This window comes from Myxocyprinus asiaticus, chromosome 35, assembly GCF_019703515.2.
Source record: "Myxocyprinus asiaticus isolate MX2 ecotype Aquarium Trade chromosome 35, UBuf_Myxa_2, whole genome shotgun sequence".
Taxonomy (NCBI): domain Eukaryota; kingdom Metazoa; phylum Chordata; class Actinopteri; order Cypriniformes; family Catostomidae; genus Myxocyprinus; species Myxocyprinus asiaticus.
In genome coordinates this window covers 34,523,388-34,546,448 of record NC_059378.1, presented here as the reverse complement: position 1 = coordinate 34,546,448, position 23,061 = coordinate 34,523,388, and the positions used below count along the sequence as shown (strand labels likewise).

The following is a 23,061-nucleotide window of genomic DNA, read 5'->3' as shown; positions in this document are numbered from 1 at the left end:
CGGATCTAAAGGAGGAGCTGTGTAGGACCCCCTCAAAGCTGCCCCCAACCTGAGCACCATCTAGAGCTGTATAGCCAACTCACAACTAAGAGGTCAAGGGTAAACATCTGTCACACACTGCCTGATTAAATTTGGACCCATTCACTGTCACAAAACCTGAAGTTATACTTAATGAATTGTTTGTGTAAAGTATTAAAAGGGAACATTATGAGTTTTAGAAGTAGTGCTATACCTATAATTATGGTAATATACAGGTTTTGTGGAAACCTTACAATTATTACAGTTGCCTTTGAACAGATTCCACAGCAAAACACTAACAACCATCACATTGTGGTGCCACTGTGATTGTAGGTTCCCATAAGTGAAAGAACCATGAATCATTATTATTTTTTGATAAAATTCTTTAGGAGCAGAAATGTGTACAAAACAGCATTCAGAATTTAGAAAGCTAAATTCAAGTATTGGGCCCTATTCTAAGTCCAGACCTAAAACCAACTGAAATGCTGCTGTGGAAACTGAAATTAAAGTTCATGCTTACAAACATTTTTTTTCAAGTAGCAATACAATGAAGTTTTCACCCAGAATCATCCACAATGCAAAAAAAATAAATAATAAAATAAAATAAAAAAACAAACGACACCAACATCCAGTGTGCTCCATAATTTTGCGTAAATGCATTGTATACTTAATTTGTGAACTTCATGTGACACCGAAACCTCAATATGACATTTCCTCTTCAAAGTTCTAAGGTAAAGTTTAAAGTCCCGTTAAAGGCTCTCTTACACCTTTTGGGGCCTTTTAACAGAGAATGAAACTTTCTGTTAAAAAGTTATATTCGACTCCGCTCCTTTAAGTGTTTAGTCACTGGGAATCCACATGGTCACAATTCTCACAAGACAAAGTTAAAATATACACTTTAAACAATTTATTGTGATAAAAGTGAACAGTATGATGAATAATGTGTTTACATATTGTTTGGGTTAAACATTTTAGTAAGCAAATTGTGCAGATGTGTTCAGTGAAATCTGAAGACACACAACTGTCTTACTAATAAATAGATACATTTATATTAGCTACTATCAATACTACCAAATAAACTGTAGTCATGTAGCCTTATTGATTCCACTGCCTAAAAATGTATGGCAACATTCATATTTCCCCATTTTTCTGTAAAACTGTTCTAATAAGTTGATTTTGAACAATAACATACATTTAATTTAGCACAGAAAGTCGTACATAAATAGTAGTGCAACTTGGGGAGTAACATTTATCTTCTCTAGGCCATTACAAAGATGCAATTCAAGTGTCAATTTTCTTAAAAACAGCATGTTATTAAACGGTCTTTTATTATTATTATTTGTTTTATTAATTCCAACAATGCGACATGTAGGCTAAGTTAATTATTTTTGTTGCCATTTGGCAACAAGGATTTTTAGCTATACGGATCATCACGCACAACGTACGACCTTACGTCAGACGCCATGTTACGTCACGCGTAAGTACGTACGTCTCACTGAAGTTTGAAACTGACGAAGGGACAAAAAATATTTATTTAAAAGCTGACGCAAGGGCGCTAAATACAAACGTACCATCAATAAAGTGTTATTTAAAATTCGTATATTTATTAAAACATCTTCACAATCCAGAGGCTTCTGGTAAATTAAAGCCAGGTGGATTTATTTTGATGAAAATAAGTGAAGAGCTAGCAACTAGCATGCTAACTGCGTAGCTTTAGCAGCATCGATAAAAAAATAAAAAAATATATTTGTTTTTACAAAAGATTTACCAAACATTACAGCTATTTCGAGCCTGTGACGCAACGTATTTCATTTTAAGGGTATGTTTTCAGTCTAAATTATGACTGAGATAAAAATGTGTTTGAACTGATTGGGAATCAGTGGTGTTACTTAAATGTTTTTAAGTGCTTGCCAAATGTTTGTTTGTAAACTCACTCATTAGCTGGCATTTAGGTGTTTTTGTGGTGTATGAGTTAAAATAAGTGTTGTGTTGTGCATGCTGGACCAGTGATGCAAGGCCTGTGTGCTTGATGGAGATGTGTGTGTGGGTGTGGGTATGTGGTGTTTCTTTGTAAATGATGTGTGTCCAGATCTGTCTTGGTGTGTGTAACTTTCTCCAAATATGTGTGTTGTGAATATGTGTGGAAATCTGTCCAGGCTTGTGTAACTGTATTTAGGTGTATGTTGTGTTTTTGTGTGCAGGATTTATGTGTAACTCTAAAGGTGTGTGTGTGTTTCTGTATACAGGATGGCACCTCGATTGCAGCTGGAAAAAGCTGCGTGGCGGTGGGCAGAGACAGTCAAACCCGAGGACATCACAAATGAACATATTGAACTAGCTTATAGAATTGCAGTAGCAGCATGCAAGAGAGGGGCATGCAGGTAATCTGGTGGCAGTTTGATTTTTTTTTTTAACTTCTTTTCTCTTTCTGTTTATTTATTTTTAATGACACTCAAGCTGCATGTTAAAGCTATTTTTTGGCAGTAATTTTCATTTAAATAAATGTGGAAAAGCAGGCACACTAGCGTGCTATTTTTTTTTGCTGCCACACAGGAGGAACTGTAAAGGGAATCCAAATTGTCTAGTTGGTATTGGGGAACAGTCCTGGTTGGGTGATATTGATGAAAATACCTTCCACAACATCGATGACCCAAATTCAGAGAGACGAGATAAGGTACACAAAAAAATTATTCACCATAATTTAGTGAAAGCCATACAGCAAGTGACACCATAACAGTTCTTGCATAACATTGTTGTGATTGCGAATCATCACAGTAGTGATTTGTTGTTTGTGATTTTTGATGTCTGATCTTGAACAATCCCTTATGGTAGCTATGCCCCCACTCTGAATTGTGCTTTCTGTTCCAGAACACATTTGTAGGCCTGACGAATCTTGGGGCAACTTGTTATGTGAACACTTTCCTCCAGGTGTGGTTCCACAATCTGGATCTCCGCAGAGCCCTGTATCTTTTTCAGAATTCCAGAGCAGAAGGGCACAACACAGATTCGGGTTAGTGCAAGGTGTTTTTTGCCTGTCATCAGCCACATCATGTGATGTGTACGTTATAGAATGAAACAGAAAGTTTATTGTAGAAACAGATATTTAGTTAGTCGCCTTTTAGGACATGCTTTTCAGCCAAAGTGACTACAGAGTTTCAAGTGCACTGTGGTGAATGACTGTACTCACAATAATTTTGCTCAGGATTTATCCTGAAAATTTTAAACTGGTCTTTGCAACTGCAAACTAATCTTACAAAGCCTAATTTAACCTAATTAATTAACATTATTCTGTGTACCACAGATTATGAGCCAAGGACGATATGTGAACATCTGCAGTATCTGTTTGCATTGCTACAGAACAGCAACAGACGATATATCGACCCCTCTGGGCTGGTGAAGGCTCTTGGGCTCGACACAGGGCAACAGCAGGTAGGCCAATGGAAGACCAACATGCTTTGCTTGAGTACGCTGTTTACTCTGTGAATGTTTACAAGCCAGCTGTTTGCTTTCTGTTGGTAGGATGCTCAGGAATTCTCCAAACTCTTCCTCTCACTTCTAGAGGACACACTATCAAAGCAGAATGACCCACACCTCCAAAATGTTATCCAACAGCAGTTCTGTGGACAGTTCTCATATGTTACGGTGTAGGTTATTTTACTTAAATGTTGCTTTGGCATTTGTTTTCTGTTGATTTATTGTGGTCACTCTGAAATTGAGTTAAAATGGCGAGTTGTGATTACAGTCTTAAGGCCTGGGCATACTTTGTTTTTCCGCGTTATGGATCGGATTGCGCCCAGTCGACCACGTTGCCTTTCAAAATATACTTTTCTGACCGCAAGCGAACGCCAAATACTCGCATACTGTGCGTGGCAACCGAAGTATACTTTGGCCTTTAAGGGCTCCGATATACTTCATACAAAATCGAAGAATGAACAGGTGTGACATCATTAAGAAAAAAATCTGGCCAAAAAGAGTGGTTTTGCGTATGATTCGTGGTTCATAACAACTCGCCTGGGCGAACTTTTAGGAAAAATTCTTACAGGCTGTTAAGCACCTTCTTACTGCCATTGGTCCACATCATCGGTAGGTGTGACCTGAAGCTCCACCTACCTTGAGGCCGACAGCTGATTTTGTTTACATTGTTCAGTCAGTCAAAATCAGTCAACATGAACACACCGGCATGCAGAGTTACTAGCGAGCTGGTGCAAACTTACCAACATCTGTACATTTATTCGCGTAGAGACATTTTTTAAGACGATGTCATGCGTTGTTTTTATTAGTCTACAAAAGGAATCAAATCTAATCAAATACTCTCAAGTTCCCATTCACTCATGTGCCATCTGTAGCGAAAGCCATTCACACATCCGCCCAAAGTAAGATATGCCTATCATCATCGTCTTTATTCTGCACATTAATGCTCTTTTATACACCCATCTTTGCAGCAGTATCAGTGTCATCATAAATTACAATAATAGAGTGTAACTGAAACTCTATATGCGGTATTATGACCACATATAGCGCGTTAGCATATTAACATCATGAATTGAGAATGTGAACGACAAATAAAACAATATCTGCTGCATATGTATTACTTTAAATCATCATTGAATGGTAAAAACAGCTTCTTTTACTGACCTCATGTGAATTCTACTCATAGAATGAGGCATATAGTCATAGATAACACATTTTAATGTCATGTTAGTTAAGGTTTTACATGTAGCGTCCTCGTATTTAAATGTACTTCTAAACGCCTCCACCAGTGTTGTGGCGGATGTCTGAATGTTTGCAAACAGTATAATGTTGCTTGGCTGTTTAGAACTTCTTTTTACCCCTGAACGAAGAACGAATAAGAATGTCTCTGGAAGTATATCGGGCCTTAAGTCAATGTGTAGAATGACTGTTCACACTAAAAGGAATTCTTGTTTTGGTGTACATAACAGATGCAACAAGTGTGGACGTGAGTCTCCTCTACCATCTCGATTTTATGAGCTGGAACTGAACATTCAAGGACACAAAAATCTCACAGAGTGCGTCACAGAGTTTCTGAAGGTGACTACTAACAACAACCACTATTCTTTTGCTGACAGCCCGAAATATCTAGCTTTTAGTCATATTTTTTTAGTTCAGATCTTAAAAGTCTCAGTGTGTTATCTATTTACCATGTTTAGGAGGAAAAGCTAGATGGTGATAATCGTTACTTTTGTGAGAGCTGTCAGAGTAAACAGAACGCAACACGGCGAATCAAGCTCCAGAGTCTTCCCCGCACGCTCAACTTCCAGCTCATGCGCTTTGTTTTTGATAGGTAATTATCATAATACCTTACTTCTCTCCATTTAGCTGTTATCAGTTGTTTTATCACCATATTTAATCATGGTCTTTGTCTTTTCTTTTAAAGGCAAAGTAGTCACAAGAAGAAGCTGAACACCTTCATTAGTTTTCCAGAAGTTCTTGACATGGGACCATTTTTGGAAGGAAAAGGTACACTGCGTTTTATGCATTAATATGCATCTAAGAATCTCCCTGGAGAGTATGTCATCCCACAATCTGATAAAGTATAATGAACATTAATTTATGTTTTTTTTTTGTCTCTGAACTCAGAGGAGAAGTGCACGTATGAGCTCAGTGCAGTGTTGATTCATCGCGGCGTAAGTGCATACTCTGGTCACTACATCGCTCACGTTAGAGATGCCCATACCAACGACTGGTACAAATTCAACGATGAGGAAATCGAAAAAATGGAGGGCAAGAAACTTCAGTTGGGCATTGAGGAAGACATTGGTAAAGAGTGATGCAGTTTATCTCCACTGTACTTTGGATGATGTCTCAGTTTTGTAAATATTCTTACAGCTGATTTGTGCAGCTCTCTTTGCAGTTCAGTCCTAATTTACTTTTTACATTTCAGCTGAGACTGCCAAATCTCAAACCCGAAAGCCAAAATGTAGCAAAGGCTATCACTGCTCGAGGAACGCTTACATGTTGGTGTACAAACGCCAGACAGATGAAGTTGATCAAACAGAGACAAACGTTGAAGTACCAGGTAATAAATCTGACTCTGAATACATTTTCAAATTTTTTACATTTTAAAGGGGTCATGTCATGAGGAATCAAATTTGCCTTGATATTTTGACATATAAGAGGACATTGTACTATAAAAACATACTGTAAGTTTCAGAACTCAAAACTCCCTCTCCAGTCTGAAAAGAACATTTATTGTTTCTACTCAGCCAATTTCAAAACAAGTAGTTTTTGCAATGTTTTTTCATGATTCATATCGCTGTCACGGGCAAGAAAGTGCTTCTTCTTGTGATGTTTATTGGCAGTTGATAATCCAGCTTAAGGTGCATTACTGCCACCTGTTTTGCTGGAGTGTGGAGCAAGAAAGTCTTTCAGTGGAGTCAAATGCCAGCTAAAGATGATGAAATTGACAGAATTTCATTGAAAAAAGGTCACACCTTATGTAGAATTTCATCCTAAACTGAGTATACTTTAAAGGTATCTTACCCTTTGGGGTTTACTTGTAAGCAAAAAAGTTATGTTTACATTCAGTCTTGAGGTATAACAAACTTATGAAAGGCATGTCCTCCCCCATTAATGGTATGAAATGCATATTGTGATAAATATCGAACAATATTATTATTATTATTATTATTTTTGGCCATATCACCCAGCCTGACTTGTATTTGCCAGGACGGCCCATATTATGGCCAAAAATGAACGCATCGGGGCGCCCAGTTTCCTGTATTTAAGCAGCGAAACAGTCGAAGACGATCCCTTCCCCCGGTAGACTGTCGGACATCCCATATTTCCCGTTACATGGGATGCGTATTGAAGCGGTCACACTGCATAGTTTAGTGCACTGTCATAGACTGTCCATTACAGCTGGATACAGATTTATTAACCCTTCACATTCACAGCTTGTGTTAGTCTGGACTATTTTCACTGTTCTAGGCTTTATATAGTATTATTTTATCACCATATCTTGTATGCCTAATAATATACACTGGTGGCCAAAAGTTTGGAATAATGTATAGATTTTGCTGTTTCAGAAAGAAATTGGTACTTTAATTCACCAAAGAGGCATTCAACTGATCACAAAGTATAGTCAGGACATTACTGGTAGCACCATCACTATTTGAAAATAGTAATTTTTTATCAATCAAGACAGGCCCCATTTCCAGCAGCCATCACTCCAACACCTTATCCTTGAGTAATCATGCTAAATTGCTAATTTGGTACTAGAAAATCACTTACCATTATATCAAACACAGCTGAAAGCAGTTCCACTAGTGTTGGCGAGGGGTGTTTGCCCTTCAAAGATGTTAGCCAGTCATAACCCAATGGGTGTGTATATTGAAGTCTTAAAGGGGACAGCACAGAAAACCGAGGGTTTAGAGTAAATCTAAAAAAAAAAAAAAAAATGCATGACATGACCCTTTCAAATTGTTAATTTTTTTTAATAAATATATTACTTTTTAAGGTATTTCTATCATTAAAAGTTTCCGATTGGCTCAAAATATGTTTCTATCGTAATAATTACACTGTATCCATCTTAGTAGCCATGGCAACCCTGTTAAAGCCTTTCCTCAAGTATATTCAAGATCTTGTGTGGTTTTCAGCTTTTCTACAGAAGCTGGTGGACCAGGACAACAAGAAGTTTGAGGAGTGGTGTAATGAAATGGCAGACATGCGAAAACAGAGCGTTGACAAAGGCAAAGCCAAACATGAGGAGGTGAAGGAGCTCTACGAATTGTTACCTGCTGAGGACGGTCCGTAAAAATGCCTGCGCTTCAGTTTATCTGTCAATATAAACTGTGAAAATCTCCATTTGTAACTAAAACATCTCAGAATTATCTTAAGCCACTTTTTTTGTTTCACCTATTATCTGACTATAAGTAACAGAATAGTTTTTTTGTTCGATTGAAAGCATTAATGTCTGGTCTCCTCTTGTGTGTTTTAGACCAGCCTTATGAGTTTTTGCCCCTGGAATGGCTGAAGAAATGGCTTGATGACTCCACGGCCATCAAGGAAATTGACAACAGCCATTTCCTGTGTTCTCATGGCAAATTGCACCCAGACAAGATCGGTGAGGCCAAAAGAATATCCCTGAAGGCCGCCCAGGTCCTTTTCGACCGTTATGGAGGAGGTCCCAGACTAGACCGTAAGGGCTGCATAGTCCTTTTGCTTTCAATATCCCCTAATCCTTTCAAACATTTTTGCACTTTAATTATTTTGGATTTTTTTTATATACCTTTCTCATATACCTTTCCATCCTGGATGGCATTTAGGGTCTTCTCTTTGCCGAGACTGTGTTGCTCAGCGATGTCGAGTGCTCCGACTGAAAAACCAACTTAGTGAAGATTACAGAGAGGTCACAAATCTTGCCAAAGCCTCTTTAAAAAGGTAAGGAAACCGGTCAACTGCTACTTTAATCAGGATCACCAACAGATACAGCTACTGCAGGTCATAAAAAAGTGTTTGTGTGGCTGTGTTGTAGTGATGAGTCAGGGTTCTGGATCGGGAAGGCCTCTCTAAGGAGTTGGAGGCAGTTGGCATTAGACCAGTTGGAGGAGGATGAGGAGGAAACCAAACATAACAACAACAAAGTTAATGGAGAGAAAAGCATTAGCCAAGCAGCAAAAGGTACTTGATTTAGACTGATTAAAGTTATGATAGCATAACTATGTCTAAATCTAAATATCTCTTATTCTCCTTTGTTCGCTGTATTTCTTGTCATGCAGCTGTGTTGAGCAGTTTTTGTTATCTTTTTGTAAGCAGATGGAGGTAAAAGAGATAATGAAGAAGGGGATGGTGAAGAGATGAAGAATTTTAATGAAGACATTCTTTGTCATCACGGTTGGTTTGTTTTCTGTGGTGTTATGTAGGGCTGGGCGATATATAGAATATTCACAATATAAAATTAAAGCAATATTGAGAAAATCGCAATGATTTTTACGTGCTTTTTATTTGGCCATAATATTTACTAAAGAGCGCATCAGTAGACAATCCATTAGGGCTGCACATTTAATCAAAATAACATCAGAATGGTGATGTGGTCATATGTGATTATTAAACTGCAAAAGGCTACGAATAAAGATAAACATGATCTGTGTGCGCTTCAGAATGAAGGTGACGCGCTATTCTGTGCATGTGTGTGGCTCGCGTTTTTAGAGCAGTTCAAATTCATTATGAAAGAAAAGTACTTGCAGGTTCAAACATTCACGCAATTCCAAAGATTTATACGAAGTAGATTTATACAAATCTATAAAGATTGCACAATCACAGTATAACAGAAAATCAGGAGATGACAGATGTGGACACTAGCTGGGTTTCCATCCACATATTTTTGGGAATATCGCATGTAAACTGCTGGATGGAAACACCTAGATGTGAATAAAATCTCCAAAAAAAACGTATACGCTTGCTTGACATTTTTTATTCAATAAGAAAAAATGCGCTTTAACTATGATGGAAACACATTTACAAAATAAACTACTATTGAATTTATTAGGAATACAAGATGCACATAAAAAAACGTGATGTGATTTGAATAACTCGTTCATAACTAGACTAACCAGAGAACCAATCATCGGATCTGAAATGTTGCTCTGGTCATCCTGAAATAATGGTGTCTAGAAAATCCAAAGCCTGCATGGAGTTTGCTGAGTAAATAAGTCGAATACGAACTTGAACTGTGCTGAAGAGCAGGTTTATTGACACTTTTGAAAAACATATTATAGATCTGCGCAGCAAAGACATAAGAAAGGAGGAACTGTGTGACGCGCTGTTGCTCCCAGACATGAGAAAGTTCTTTACAGTTTTTGTCTGCGTGCTCTAAAAAGTGTCACATTGGCTACATTTTCTCCAGATGTGATGATTTTGTTCTTTTGAACAAATGGAATGTAAACGCAGTTTTATTTGCACATTATTGCCTTTGCGATATTATGGATTTTGCCATGAATTAAATTTGCAACTTGAATGGAAACAGCTATTGTTAACTACACACTGCATTTTCAGTGTCAAAATAAAAGCTCCAGGTAAAGGTAAAGTAAATAGGACTGAAATATATTACTTTTATATACAACAAATCTAATCCACAAAATAATAATAATTCAGTATTATAATAATAAACGACTGGATCCCACCATAATAGTAGTTTTTTGCACATCTTTTTCATTCACAAATTTTTTTTAATACAAATATATGAAAGTAAATAATGCTTTTTATTAAGCTACTTTGTATCATTGTATATAAAATCTAAATATAAAAGTGCATATAATTGAAAATGATTAAATCTAATTTTCCCTTCATTTAGTGAAAAACTAGTGAATCATGCCTTTATTTTTTTTTAATAGATTTTTATTCAGTGCCTTTAAAATATTAAATGTACTTGGCTGCAGTGGCTGTTTGAATGAAATGATGGTACTTCTGATTTTTTTTTTCTTTTCTTTTTTTTTAAATCACTTTCGAGCGATTTCAAAGCAAATAAATAATTATTGAGATTTATATCAAATATCATTAATAGGCTGAAAAATATAGAGATACTTTCTGTAGCCATATCGTGCAGCCCTAGTGTTACGTAACATAAAACACAAATAAAATATTTACATTTTTGTTGGTGTTTTTACAAGTGTTCTTTTGTTTTTAAAGTAGTGGTCGACTAGAAAGCAAAGGTGACCACTGAGCTATGTAATTGAAGGCCTCTATTTGCTATCATTAACTTTGCTCAGACTGTTTCAGGATAGCAAATGGGACAAATTTGCAGAAATTATTTTATATAGTGTATACTCAAAATATATTTAAATATTTTTGAAAAACATTTTTGAAAATGTCTTTAAAATATTGACAGTGTTTTCTGACCATGTGGCCAGGGTTACTGATTACATATATATATATATATATATATGTATAACTGATTGATCTATTACTAGTTGATATATGTCAGTATGTTATCTGAAGGCATTTGGGAACACTTACTAAACAAAATGTTCCTTCTTTGTGATGTTTCCTTTTGCCGCAGGTGGTTTGAGTATACTAGAGAATGACAGGCGTCTGGTTTCTACTGAGGTGTGGAATAAACTACGAATGTATTTCCCCAAAGCCCCAGAATTCACCCAACACCACGAGCCCTGTCAACAGTGCATGGTAACGGGCACTTCAAGAAATATAATGAACGCCTTACCATGTTATCTGATCAAACTTTTTTCATCAAAAATATATTTTTTTATTCATTTTTGTGTTTCATAGTTCAAAGGTGTAACCATGCTTTAGCATTGTGAAGTGGACACGCACAAGGGCTGTGTCTCAAAATCTAGTGAGCTGCCTACCTAGATGGCATTTTAGAAGGTTAGAGGAACGCTTAGAAGGTTTTTGGATTTACTGTTTCTCTCAGAGTTTGGAAAGAGAAGGTAAAGAGAACGAGGCTCTGAACAGAATGATGGCCAGTGAACAGAAGAGCTCACTGCTAAACCTCTTCCAGGAGAAGAACCGGCCCATACTGCAGAAATGGCCACAGGTAACGTTCCAAAAGTTGACTTTTCATTTTCTCCATGATGTTTTAAATCATTTAAATGTCTGCTTCCAACAGATCAGTATTTCACCCTTATTTGCAGCTTTGCAGACTTTTACTGACTATGGTTTGTGTTTCAGGACACAGATGTTCTGTACATTGTGCCCCTTTACTTCGTGGATGAATGGAGGAAATTTATCAGGTAAAGGACTTTTTCTCTGTTATTATTATTATATATATATATATATATATATATATATATATATATTTATTATTATTTTTATTTTATTTTTTTACATTTATACCCATGTTATCAGGTAAAGGAAAATTTGTGTTTAAAGTGTTTAAGTCCTTTTTTCTTTTTTTTTTCTTTTTTTTTTTTTTTTTTAACTAGAAAAGCTTTAAGAATGTTGGCTTGCCTGAAAGATTAAAAAGTCTTATATAGGCCTTACAGACAGATATATAGATAGTCACATGAATGGATACATAGTATGTAGATAGTCCAAATGATTATAAAAGATGAATCTTTAAGAACTTTAAGAGTTGTTACATTTTTAAATTTTGGTCTAAAATGAAAAATAATAAAATGGCCCAAGGGTTTTTTGTCAAGCTAGCATAATAAGGACAAATAGTTTTACAGAGATCACTTTTTTTTGTCTTTAATAATTGTAATGTGATCTGTTATACATAAAACCACCACAGGAGACCAGCAAAGAGCAACCCAGTGTCCAGTGTAGGGAACAGTATCCTGCTTTGCCCTCATGGTGGCTTCATGTTCACCTATGACTCCATGCTGCAGGGAGATGCCCAACAGTGAGTCTCTCATACAAATAATAGTTTTGATATTCAGAACTGAAGATAGAAAGTATCATAACAGTCATATAATGTTTATTATTTTAGATTACACTGAAATTCTTCAAATGTATCAGTTTAAAGGAATATTCCGGGTTCAATAAAAGTTCAGCTCAATCGCCAGCATGTGTGGCATAATATTGATTACCACGAAAATTAATTTTGACTTACCCCTCCTTTTCTTAAAAAAAAAAAAAAAAGCAAAAATCTTGGTTCCAGTGAGGCACTTACAGTTGAAGTGAATGGGGCCAATCCAGAAGCATTAAAAAACTCACTATTTCAAAAGTATAGCCAAAAGACATAAACAATATGCTTGTTAACATGATTTTAGTGTGATAAAATCACTTACTAATAGGGCTGTCACGATTATGAAATTTGGCTGGCAATTAATTGTCAAACAAATAATTGCTGTTATGACGATTAATTGTCTGTTTTAGGGCTATGATGTTTAATTGTCACTTTTAGGGCTTTCACAATTAATTGTCATATAAATGGACATATTTCTTCAGGTGTATTTGTGCTTTATACACCTTAAGTCTTTTTTACATATTTGAAACAAGGTTCGTTGTTGGGTGGAAAGGAGGAAGCTGGGACCAGGTTGAACAATACACGTAGACATTTATTGCTGCACTCTTCAGTGACACAAAATAAGACACTGCTTCACACTGACACGTAGACACACACTGCTGCGTGTGTCTCTCTCTCCCCTTCTGCCGCTGTCTCCTCTCCTTAAATAATCCCACCACTCCTCACTGGAACACGAGACTGGTGTGGCGCAAAGGTGGAACTTGTTCACCACTCATCTTCCAGGCCTCGCTCTGCCCAGATGCCCACGCCCTGCCCTTCCACATACCCCCATCGCCAAACTCAGGCCGGGGATTCCTCCGGCCTGTGACTTTTTCTAGGGAGGGAATGTTGCCGCCTCAGCCGCAGCGTTGCAGGATGGTCTCCGGGTCTGACCTGCACATGCCTGTGAGTAAGAACAGGACGAGGGAAAGGAGAGGTGGAGGGAGGAGAGGGAGAAAGAGAGGGGAGAGAGAGAGGAGAGAGAGAGACATACTCGCCGGCTTCCGAACACACTGTCAAATGGTCCTCAGCCAGCTGCACTGCCTCCTGGCGGACGGCAGCGGGCTCCTCCGCCTCCAGGCAGATGGCAACAGGCTCCTCCGCCTCCAGGCGAGGACTCAATGACAGCACCTCCTTCCTCCTTCCTGGGTTTCGGCACCAATGTAACAAGGTTCTTAACTCTCTTTAAAGGAGGAGGCGGGAACCAGGTGAACAATCAAGAAGACTTTTAATAACAAACTATTTAACACACACAAACATTGATGCACGCACACAGCTCCACGTGCATCTCTCTCTCCCCGTCTGCCGCTGTCTCCTCTCATTATATACTCCCACCACTCCTCACTGGAACACGAAACCGGTGTGGCACACAGGTGGAACTCGTTCACCACTTATCTTCCCGGCCTCACTCTGCCCAGACGCCGCTCGCCCACGCCCTGCTCGCCACGATATTTAACAATATATAAATCAAATAATAAAACAGGGACATATGATTTCCTTTTTAAGGCTTTAAAACTATGTGAATGACATGAAAAATATTTTTTTAGATATTTTATTTATTAAATATTTCGAAATTCTTAAGTTTTGGTCAATTTAACATTTACACAGTTGTTTTTGGACAAATATTTTAATTTAAATATATATATAATATAAAAAATATATATTTTATTATATTTACATTACATAATATTATTTAATATTATGCAATAGCAAAATATTTCTGTCATTATTTCTTCACTTTCACATGTTATTTTAATGCTCTTTGATTAAACCCACGAGCATTTATTTCTCATTTACTTTCATCATTTTACCACTCCACAGAAATAAAGCAAGCATGTGTCTCCTGTGTCATTAACACTCCGTGTATGAACCCGTTATGACCAAGAACATTTGCCATTACACTATCGTTTAATGTGAACCCGAAGCGCTTTGCGTTCACTATCAAAGTTTATATTTGTTTGTTTATATTTTCGCATGAGTTTGGCGCCAGCCTCTGCTGACTGGCGCGTGCATCAGAGCGTTTGAGAAGCGCTTCACTCTTCTGACAGGAGCTGGTTGACATTGGTGACACTTGGAGTTTAACTAAATTACACACAAACGCACCGTTGATGGCATTTATATATTCGCTTAAAATTCTTATTTGGGCATTAAAATGTGATTGGAAATTGAGTGCACAATAATCAAAACAAATAACCTCGATCAGACTGTTATATAATAATCGCGACAGGCCGACTTACTAATCTTTTCTGTGTAATGTTATAGCCAATTTTAATAGAGGTAGACGGATATATCGGTTTTTCCGTTTAATCGGTGCTGATAGTTGCTTTTTGGAACTATCGGTTATCGGCAAAAATCTACGGCTATCGTTTTTTTAACTATTATTCCTTCTTGTTCCTCTGTGGCTGGCGCTGGAGTAGTCTGCAGTTAGAAATGCTTAATTCTACAGTATAACAGCGGAAGTGAAATAAAATCAATCAAGTGGGGATTTACTATATCTAAATTTGTCATTATGGACAATATTCATTCTCATCTTCATTATCCTCACTTCAATGCAAATGTTGTTATTTTCATTAGATAATTAAGTGTTCTAAATTGAGGGCATGCAAAAAGCTAAAAAAAACTGACTATAGAAATGTGTCCCGTCAGCTCATATGTTGTGTCTCCAACTTCGTATCTTGTATATAATAATAATAAACCTTACCCCTCATTAAATCTCATCTGATGAAATGTATATATACAAAAAAACCTTCAATTTGTTCATATATAGGCCATAAAAACTTAACACTTAATTATAGAGCACTGAAACAGAGCAAAGTCTCTGTCATTTCAAAATGAGAGTTCCTTGTGAGTTTTGGGCTTTTTATATTCTATAAATCAATTTTAATTTTAACTAATCGGTTATCGTCCTTTTCCACCTCCTTAGTTATCGGTATTGGCAAAATCCACTAACGGTCAACCTCTAAATTTTAAAACTTTGTTCCCATGACGATGTAATTTTAACAAACCCTAAAATGACTTAAAAATTGATTTAACTTTACAGCTCAAAGTTTTAAAAGAAGAATTAATGTAAGTGCTTTTATAAAATTATAAGCTTCACATTTCTGCCTTTTTAATCCCTCCAAAAATTGGCTCCATTCACTTCCGTTATAAGTGATTTGTTGATTTTTGCTTTTTTTTTTTTTTTTTTTTTTTTTTTTTTTTTAAAGAAATGGAGGGATGAGTCTAAATAATTTTTTTGTGGCAACATTATGCCACAAATGCTGTCGATTGAGCTTAACTTGCATTGAACACAGAATATTTCTTTAATAAGAGGAGCAAGCCTGTGAGTGGAGAGGTTTTTGCTATGCAGAGTTTTTAGTCTTGTTTGTGTCTGTCAATGCACAGTATAGCTCTTCTCTGGCCTGCTGAATGGGAGTTGATCAGCAAAATGTTTCTCGTGGACCAAGCCATCTCCATATGTAGGATTTACGACAAAACGCAAGACAACGGCAATGTGAAATACCAGACTCAGCCGGGTAAGATGAGTGGTCTATATGCAGTCAGTAATTTCATTGATGCATTACACGGTTGAATCAGGTTTCTGGGACACTGAAAGACACATTGGTTTTATTTTTGATTTTAAAATGTTTGCGTCCCTTTAGATTTGTGTCGAGAATGCAGAGAGGGCTTCATATTTCAGCAACAGAGAGATATGCGGGAATATGCACAGGCCACTGTTTATGTTCGTAAAGTCATTGACAAGAAAACGGTAAGTCTTTTTTAACCCTAAACACTATTAACCCTTGTGCGTCAATTAAAAAAAAGTTACTCGGAGGTCCTTCGAGGACAAAAATGTCCACGTCAAAAAACTGATATAATAATATTATATATTAATATTATTTTACACTTTCAATGAGTTATTTTTTTGACCAACATCAGTCCTGATCATAACTACCAAATATTCTTTCATTTTCAGGATTTTAACCCTTTAAATGTCAGTTTGTTTACATAATGCCACTATTGTTTTTTATGAAAAAAACACTAATTATTTTCCATATACTAAATGCTAAGGGGAATTTTTTTTTTTGTTTTGTTTTTGTTTTTTTGGATTATTACAGTCTGGGAAATGTCAATGATTTGCAGCAACATTGGATTTTCAGGATTTTAACCCTTTAAATGTCAGGTTGTTTATATAATGCCACTATTGTTTTTTATGAAAAAAACACTAATTATTTTCCATATACTAAATGCTAAGGGGAATTTTGCTTTGTTTTTGTTTTTTGGATTATTACAGTCTGGGAAATGTCAATGATTTGCAGCAACATTGGATTTTCAGGATTTTAACCCTTTAAATGTCAGGTTGTTTATATAATGCCACTATTGTTTTTTATGAAAAAAACACTAATTATTTTCCATATACTAAATGCTAAGGGGAATTTTTTTTTTGTTTTGTTTTTGTTTTTTTGGATTATTACAGTCTGGGAAATGTCAATGATTTGCAACAACATTGGATTTTCAGGATTTTAACTTAAATGCCAGTTTGATTAAATAATACCGCTGTTGTTTTTTGCACACACACAAATTTCTCACTACGCACATGCAAAACACACTCTGACATCCATACCAACACACCCACACAATTTTAGCTGCATCATTTATTCAATTGGCCTGCAGTGCTCTATAATGTAGCAAACAGAAAATAGGAAAAAAGCATGTATTTGCTCCATAGGCTAAACATGAGAAAAATGGTGCCATCTAGTGGAAAATATTATCAAATTAAAATTTTGAAGCCAGGGCTCTGGAATGAAAGCATAATATCATAGAATTCATGATTTCATGCTTTAATGGCACTGGGATCAAATATTGCAGTTTTAAAGGGTTTCAATGGGACTTTTTTGTCCTGAAGGTCCTGAGTGTAACTATTTTGTGTACACAGTGTATGATAGATGTTTTATAGGAACTGAGGTTGAAATATCAAAATTCCCCCAGAAATACATACCTATGGCAAACTTTATGCATTAACACAGCCAAAATGATCGAAAAATCAGAAATGAAAAAGACAAAAATGTCCCGAAGGTCGTACAAGGGTCAAGGATGGTACTGTTGAGACAAACTAATGTATTCTGTCTGTGTTCCTTTCTATTTCTCCATAGATGATTAAGGAATCTGCCCCTGAGTTCAGTGTGAGTGGGTCAGATGTTGAGGATGAAAGAGATGAGCCAAAGATAGATGGAGAGAAAGATCCAGACTTCAATGAGGTACAATTAAAAATTATTGCCCAAAACCTTCCTTGTTGTCTGTATATCTGTCTGTCTATTTGGGCTATCAATAGGGCTGACAAAACTACATTTTCATTTTTCACTGAAATATTATAAAAAATGTAATTATTTAAAAATTTTAAAGACATTATTTCAGGTGGGGGAAAAACTCTGCAAGTTTTCTGAATTTTAAATCAACATTGTCTCCTATGTCCACAAGAGGGCGCAACATATCTATACAAACCAATCAGCATTGTGTAAAGGCCCAAACATACTCTACGCAAGTACTTGAACGCAGACACATCTTGCTATGCAAGCTCGATTTCACACTTTATTGCGTTGTGAAATGTATCAGAGCGGAATTTATAACCTAACGCAGGTATGCGCTGTATTCTCAGTGTTGCTGCAAGGGACAGTGGATTTTCTTTTTTCAATCAACAACTGCCATGGCGGAGCAGCAATTTGAGGAGAGTCTTGCCGAACAAGTTAGATTATACAAACATATTTTTCTGTCATCTTTTTAGCAAATCCAAAGCACACTCCTCAACTGTCAACATGTTGACTCCACCACATCCGGTTTCGTGGCACCTAAAATACTCTTTCACCCCCTTGTGGTCCAAGCTTTGTAACCACCAGAGCAACGCAAGAGCGCACATAATGTATGTACAACAGAACCATACGTTGGCGAAGCGCTCGCATCTGCGTGAAGTATGTTTGGGCCCAAACGCTGCATTTCCACTGCCGTGGAAGAAATCCGCTCAAACCCGCTCACACGGCATCGTTATCATAATTTTAAGATGCATTTTAGACGATCTGTTTTAAATGGACAACACTAAAGAAAGTTGTAACAAACTTTTTTTTTTCTGGTTACGTGCAGATTTAAAGGAAAATAAACGTATGATTGGAAAATTAAAAAGCAAATGCAAGAACATGCACAATAGGGACACAGATATGAGAAGCATGCACATTAAAAGCTTAGTTACTGTACTAAAATAACTCAGAATGTTGCTCTAAACATCACTTTTGTGCTATCAAATGCAATTAGCCTAAATTTAAGAGAATCTGTTCGCCGTTTTTTTTTTATCGCTTTTTCTTTTTAAATTTTTTGCACTTTATTATCATTCGGTAATTGATGTACAGTACTGTGCTAAAGTCTTAGGCACATATGATGTTTCACAAAAGCATTTGTCTTAAGATTGTTATTTATATCTTCAGCTTTAGTGTGTCAATAGGAAATATAAATGTTAGACTCACAAACATTACTTTTGCAAATAGAAAAGATTAGATTAGAAGAACAGGGAGTACTGCAACAGATGTCATGGCCCCCACAAAGCCCCCCACTAAACATCGTGTCAGTCTAAGATTACATATAGACAGAAGCAATTGAGACAGCCTAAATAGATAGAAGAACTGTGGCGAATTCTCCAAGAAGCTTGGAACATCCTATCTGCAAACAACCAAGAAAAACTGTGTTCAGGTGTACCTAGGAGATTTGGTGCTGTTAAAGGCAAAGGTGGCCACACCAAATATTGATTTAGCTTTTTTTTATGTTTACTGGATTTTGACATTGTGATAAATGAAAACTATTTGTCATTATTTTTGAAGACATCCTCACTATACAACATTTTTCACAAGTGCCTAAAAATTTTGCACAGTACAGTACATCCTCATGAAATCTTAGACTCTCCCCTCGAAATCCGAACATAAGTGGTCAAAAGAGACGACCAGGGGTAACGGTGTTGTCTCGCTTGTACACTTGTGATCGAATCACCCAAAACACATCTTAATAACAGGTGTACCGGGCTTCAGTCGGGAATGAATGGCTGTGAAGTTGATACACCCAGTGTGCTATCAGTCATGTAGTGTGCACACCAGCACCACGGAAAGCAAAACTGAGAGTCGCAGGTTGCCGAGTGCAAGTTGTGTAGTGTGCACTAGGCTTTAGCTGCTTACTGCAACATTGTCTCATGGTCCTTTTCTCTTTCTATACGTCAGTCAGAGGTTGGAGCCAAACGTCAGAAGCTGAACGAGAACGTCTCTCTATCCACGGCCGTGATGACCACCTCTGCCAAGTCGAGCATCAGGAGGAGCACAAGGCACAGGAAACTGCGTGGGGAGAAAGCCCTCATCATCTCTGCCAACCAGACGCTCAAAGAGCTAAAGATCCAGGTCTGATTGTACAGCAAGAATGTAGATCTGTCTTTTTACAATTTTATTTGTTTGCAGCTCATATCTCATGTGATGTTGCTTACTGTATCCACAGATCATGCATGCTTTCTCTGTTGCTCCGTTTGACCAAAACCTGTCTATAGATGGACGCTGTTTAACCGACGACTCTGCCACACTAGGAAGTCTCGGAGTAATCCCAGAGAGCATCATATGCCTTAAGGTATAACCCTCAGATTATAGGGCTATACGTTTATTCATTTGGCAGACACTTTTATTAAAAGTATATTAATGCAATATATTTTATAAGTATGTGTTCCCTTGGAATCGTACCAAAGATCTTGGCATTGCTAGTGCTATGTGCTAACATTTAAGCTACAGAAAACAACAGGACTGGAGGAAAACATACTCTTTGTTTTCATGCTAAGTAGACGGATACTTTGGCTGTTTCAAAACCTTGTAAGCTGCCTACCAAGACAGAATTGTAGGGGAGGTTCATTGTGAGAGTGAGGCATATTGATTAACTTTTCTTTTGCGTTGCCAGGCTGATGAACCAGTTGCTGATTACGCTGCAATGGATGATGTTTATCAAGGTGAGTGCTGTTTACGACAGGTTGAATTGTATTTCCACTTCTTTTCTGTCTCTCTTAAACATGTTTGACTGTATTTTTGTTGACATTGAAAATTCTCTTTCCAGTCTGTATGCCTGAGGAAGGATTTAAAGGTATGAACACACTCACCATTATCAATCATTATACAGGTGCATCTCAATAAATTAGAATGTTGTGGAAAAGTTCATTTATTTCAGTAATTCAACTCAAATTGTGAAACTCGTGTATTAAATAAATTCAATGCACACAGACTGAAGTAGTTTAAGTCTTTGGTTCTTTTAATTGTGATGATTTTGGCTCACATTTAACAAAAACCCACCAATTCACTATCTCAAAAAATTAGAATACATCATAAGACCAATAAAAAAAACATTTTTAGTGAATTGTTGGCCTTCTGGAAAGTATGTTCATTTACTGTATATGTACTCAGTACTTGGTAGGGGCTCCTTTTGCTTTAATTACTCCCTCAATTCGGCGTGGCATGGAGGTGATCAGTTTGTGGCACTGCTGAGGTGGTATGGAAGCCCAGGTTTCTTTGACAGTGGCCTTCAGCTCATCTGCATTTTTTGGTCTTTTGTTTCTCATTTTCCTCTTGACAATACCCCATAGATTCTCTATGGGGTTCAGGTCTGGTGAGTTTGCTGGCCAGTCAAGCACACCAACACCATGGTCATTTAACCAACTTTTGGTGCTTTTTGGCAGTGTGGGCAGGTGCCAAATCCTGCTGGAAAATGAAATCAGCATCTGTAAAAAGCTGGTCAGCAGAAGGAAGCCTGAAGTGCTCCAAAATTTCTTGGTAAATGGGTGCAGTGACTTTGGTTTTCAAAAAACACAATGGACCAACACCAGCAGATGACATTGCACCCCAAATCATCACAGACTGTGGAAACTTAACACTGGACTTCAAGCAACTTGGGCTATGAGCTTCTCCACCCTTCCTCCAGACTCTAGGACCTTGGTTTCCAAATGAAATACAAAACTTGCTCTCATCTGAAAAGAGGACTTTGGACCACTGGGCAACAGTCCAGTTCTTCTTCTCCTTAGCCCAGGTAAGATGCCTCTGACGTTGTCTGTGGTTCAGGAGTGGCTTAACAAGAGGAATACGACAACTCTAGCCAAATTCCTTGACACGTCTGTGTGTGGTGGCTCTTGATGCCTTGACCCCAGCCTCAGTCCATTCCTTGTGAAGTTCACCCAAATTCTTGAATCGATTTTGCTTGACAATCATGAGGCTGCGGTTCTCTCGGTTGGTTGTGCATCTTTTTCTTCCACACTTTTTCCTTCCACTCAACTTTGTTAACATGCTTGGATACAGCACTCTGTGAACAGCCAGCTTATTTGGCAATGAATGTTTGTGGCTTACCCTCCTTGTGAAGGGTGTCAATGATTGTCTTCTGGACAACTGTCAGATCAGCAGTCTTCCCCATGATTGTGTAGCCTAGTGAACCAAACTGAGAGACCATTTTGAAGGCTCAGGAAACCTTTGCAGGTGTTTTGAGTTGATTAGCTGATTGGCATGTCATCATATTCTAATTTTTTGAGATAGTGAATTGGTGGGTTTTTGTTAAATGTGAGCCAAAATCATCACAATTAAAAGAACAAAAGACTTAAACTACTTCAGTCTGTGTGCATTGAATTTATTTAATACACGAGTTTCACAATTTGAGTTGAATTACTGAAGTAAATGAACTTTTCCACGACATTCTAATTTGAGATGCACCTGTAAGTTCTGACATGCATATTAAACTTACCTGTAAAGTACCTGTATTTGGAGGAAAATTTTATCAAACACTTCATGTAATAACGTATTTGTTTCCTTTTGTTCAGGCACTGGGCTGTTAGGACACTGAGGGACACTCCAAATATGAAACAATACTGATAATGTCAGAGCAAGGATGAAGCTTGAATTAGTCATAGATGTTCATTGTTGGGATGATGTTGTCATTTTTGGTTCATTTAATTATGATTTTTTTTTTAATGTTGCAACAACTTCAAAGGTGTCTTTTAGCTACAAAACATCGTGCTGGCTTTTAATATTGAAAGATGTTGATTCATTCTGCAAGATTTTGTGCTCGTACTTACCATGACTGAAAAAATACGGGTCGAGATTTCCTCAAAGGACGTTCCATTTCTACGGAATTCCTCCATATTTGTTTCAATGTCATATTCAGAAATTATGGTCTGTTCATATGTTGTGTGTTAAACAATAAATCTCTTTAAATCTTGAGAATTTTTTGTTGAAAAGAAGCTTGTGATGGCACTGCAATAGAGCTCGTACATATTTAAAAATGCATGAGCGACTTAAATATTAAAAAATTATAGTCTTTGTTTGGTCTGTGTAAATAACCTTGTCAAAATACTGCAGTAAACAGAAGTCTAGAAAGATCAGGATAAATGGGAAACACTTCCAAAAGTGGAAAATATTACAATGTTCCTAAATAGTTTCTGCTACTTGAAATATTAAGCGGGCAGTTGTGTGAACTTTTCTGTATGTTCTTTCATATGGGCAATAAATATTCTTTTTACATCATTAGTGGTGTATTTTATGTGGAGCAAGTGCAGTTATGATAAACATATTATAATTTTTTTTTATTTTCTTTTTTCT

The 23,061-nt window shown here is 37.0% G+C and overlaps 1 protein-coding gene across 6 annotated transcripts; it reads left to right on the top strand.

Moving 5' to 3' along the window:
- Positions 1–1,488: 1,488 nt before the first annotated feature.
- On the top strand, positions 1,489–22,989 carry LOC127426118 (ubiquitin carboxyl-terminal hydrolase 48-like). Of its 6 annotated transcripts, none has more exons than XM_051672655.1 (28): positions 1,489–1,495; positions 2,265–2,399; positions 2,572–2,692; positions 2,887–3,028; positions 3,320–3,447; positions 3,538–3,662; positions 4,959–5,067; positions 5,187–5,320; positions 5,414–5,496; positions 5,617–5,796; positions 5,921–6,055; positions 7,635–7,784; positions 7,976–8,176; positions 8,304–8,418; positions 8,513–8,658; positions 8,791–8,871; positions 11,036–11,160; positions 11,408–11,530; positions 11,665–11,726; positions 12,227–12,337; positions 15,827–15,957; positions 16,084–16,190; positions 17,575–17,679; positions 19,675–19,848; positions 19,943–20,068; positions 20,390–20,438; positions 20,543–20,569; positions 22,284–22,989. In XM_051672655.1, the coding sequence occupies exons 2-28, from the start codon at positions 2,266–2,268 to the stop codon at positions 22,304–22,306; spliced, it is 3,147 nt and encodes a 1,048-aa protein (XP_051528615.1). In that variant the 5' UTR covers positions 1,489–1,495; position 2,265; the 3' UTR covers positions 22,307–22,989. The 6 variants fall into 6 exon arrangements, 5 of the variants coding, with proteins under 5 accessions (XP_051528615.1, XP_051528614.1, XP_051528616.1 ...); XM_051672654.1 differs by lacking the exon at positions 1,489–1,495 and adding an exon at positions 1,506–1,670; XM_051672656.1 differs by lacking the exon at positions 1,489–1,495 and adding an exon at positions 1,506–1,837 and having other exon boundaries at positions 8,794–8,871.
- The last annotated feature ends 72 nt before the right edge of the window (positions 22,990–23,061 follow it).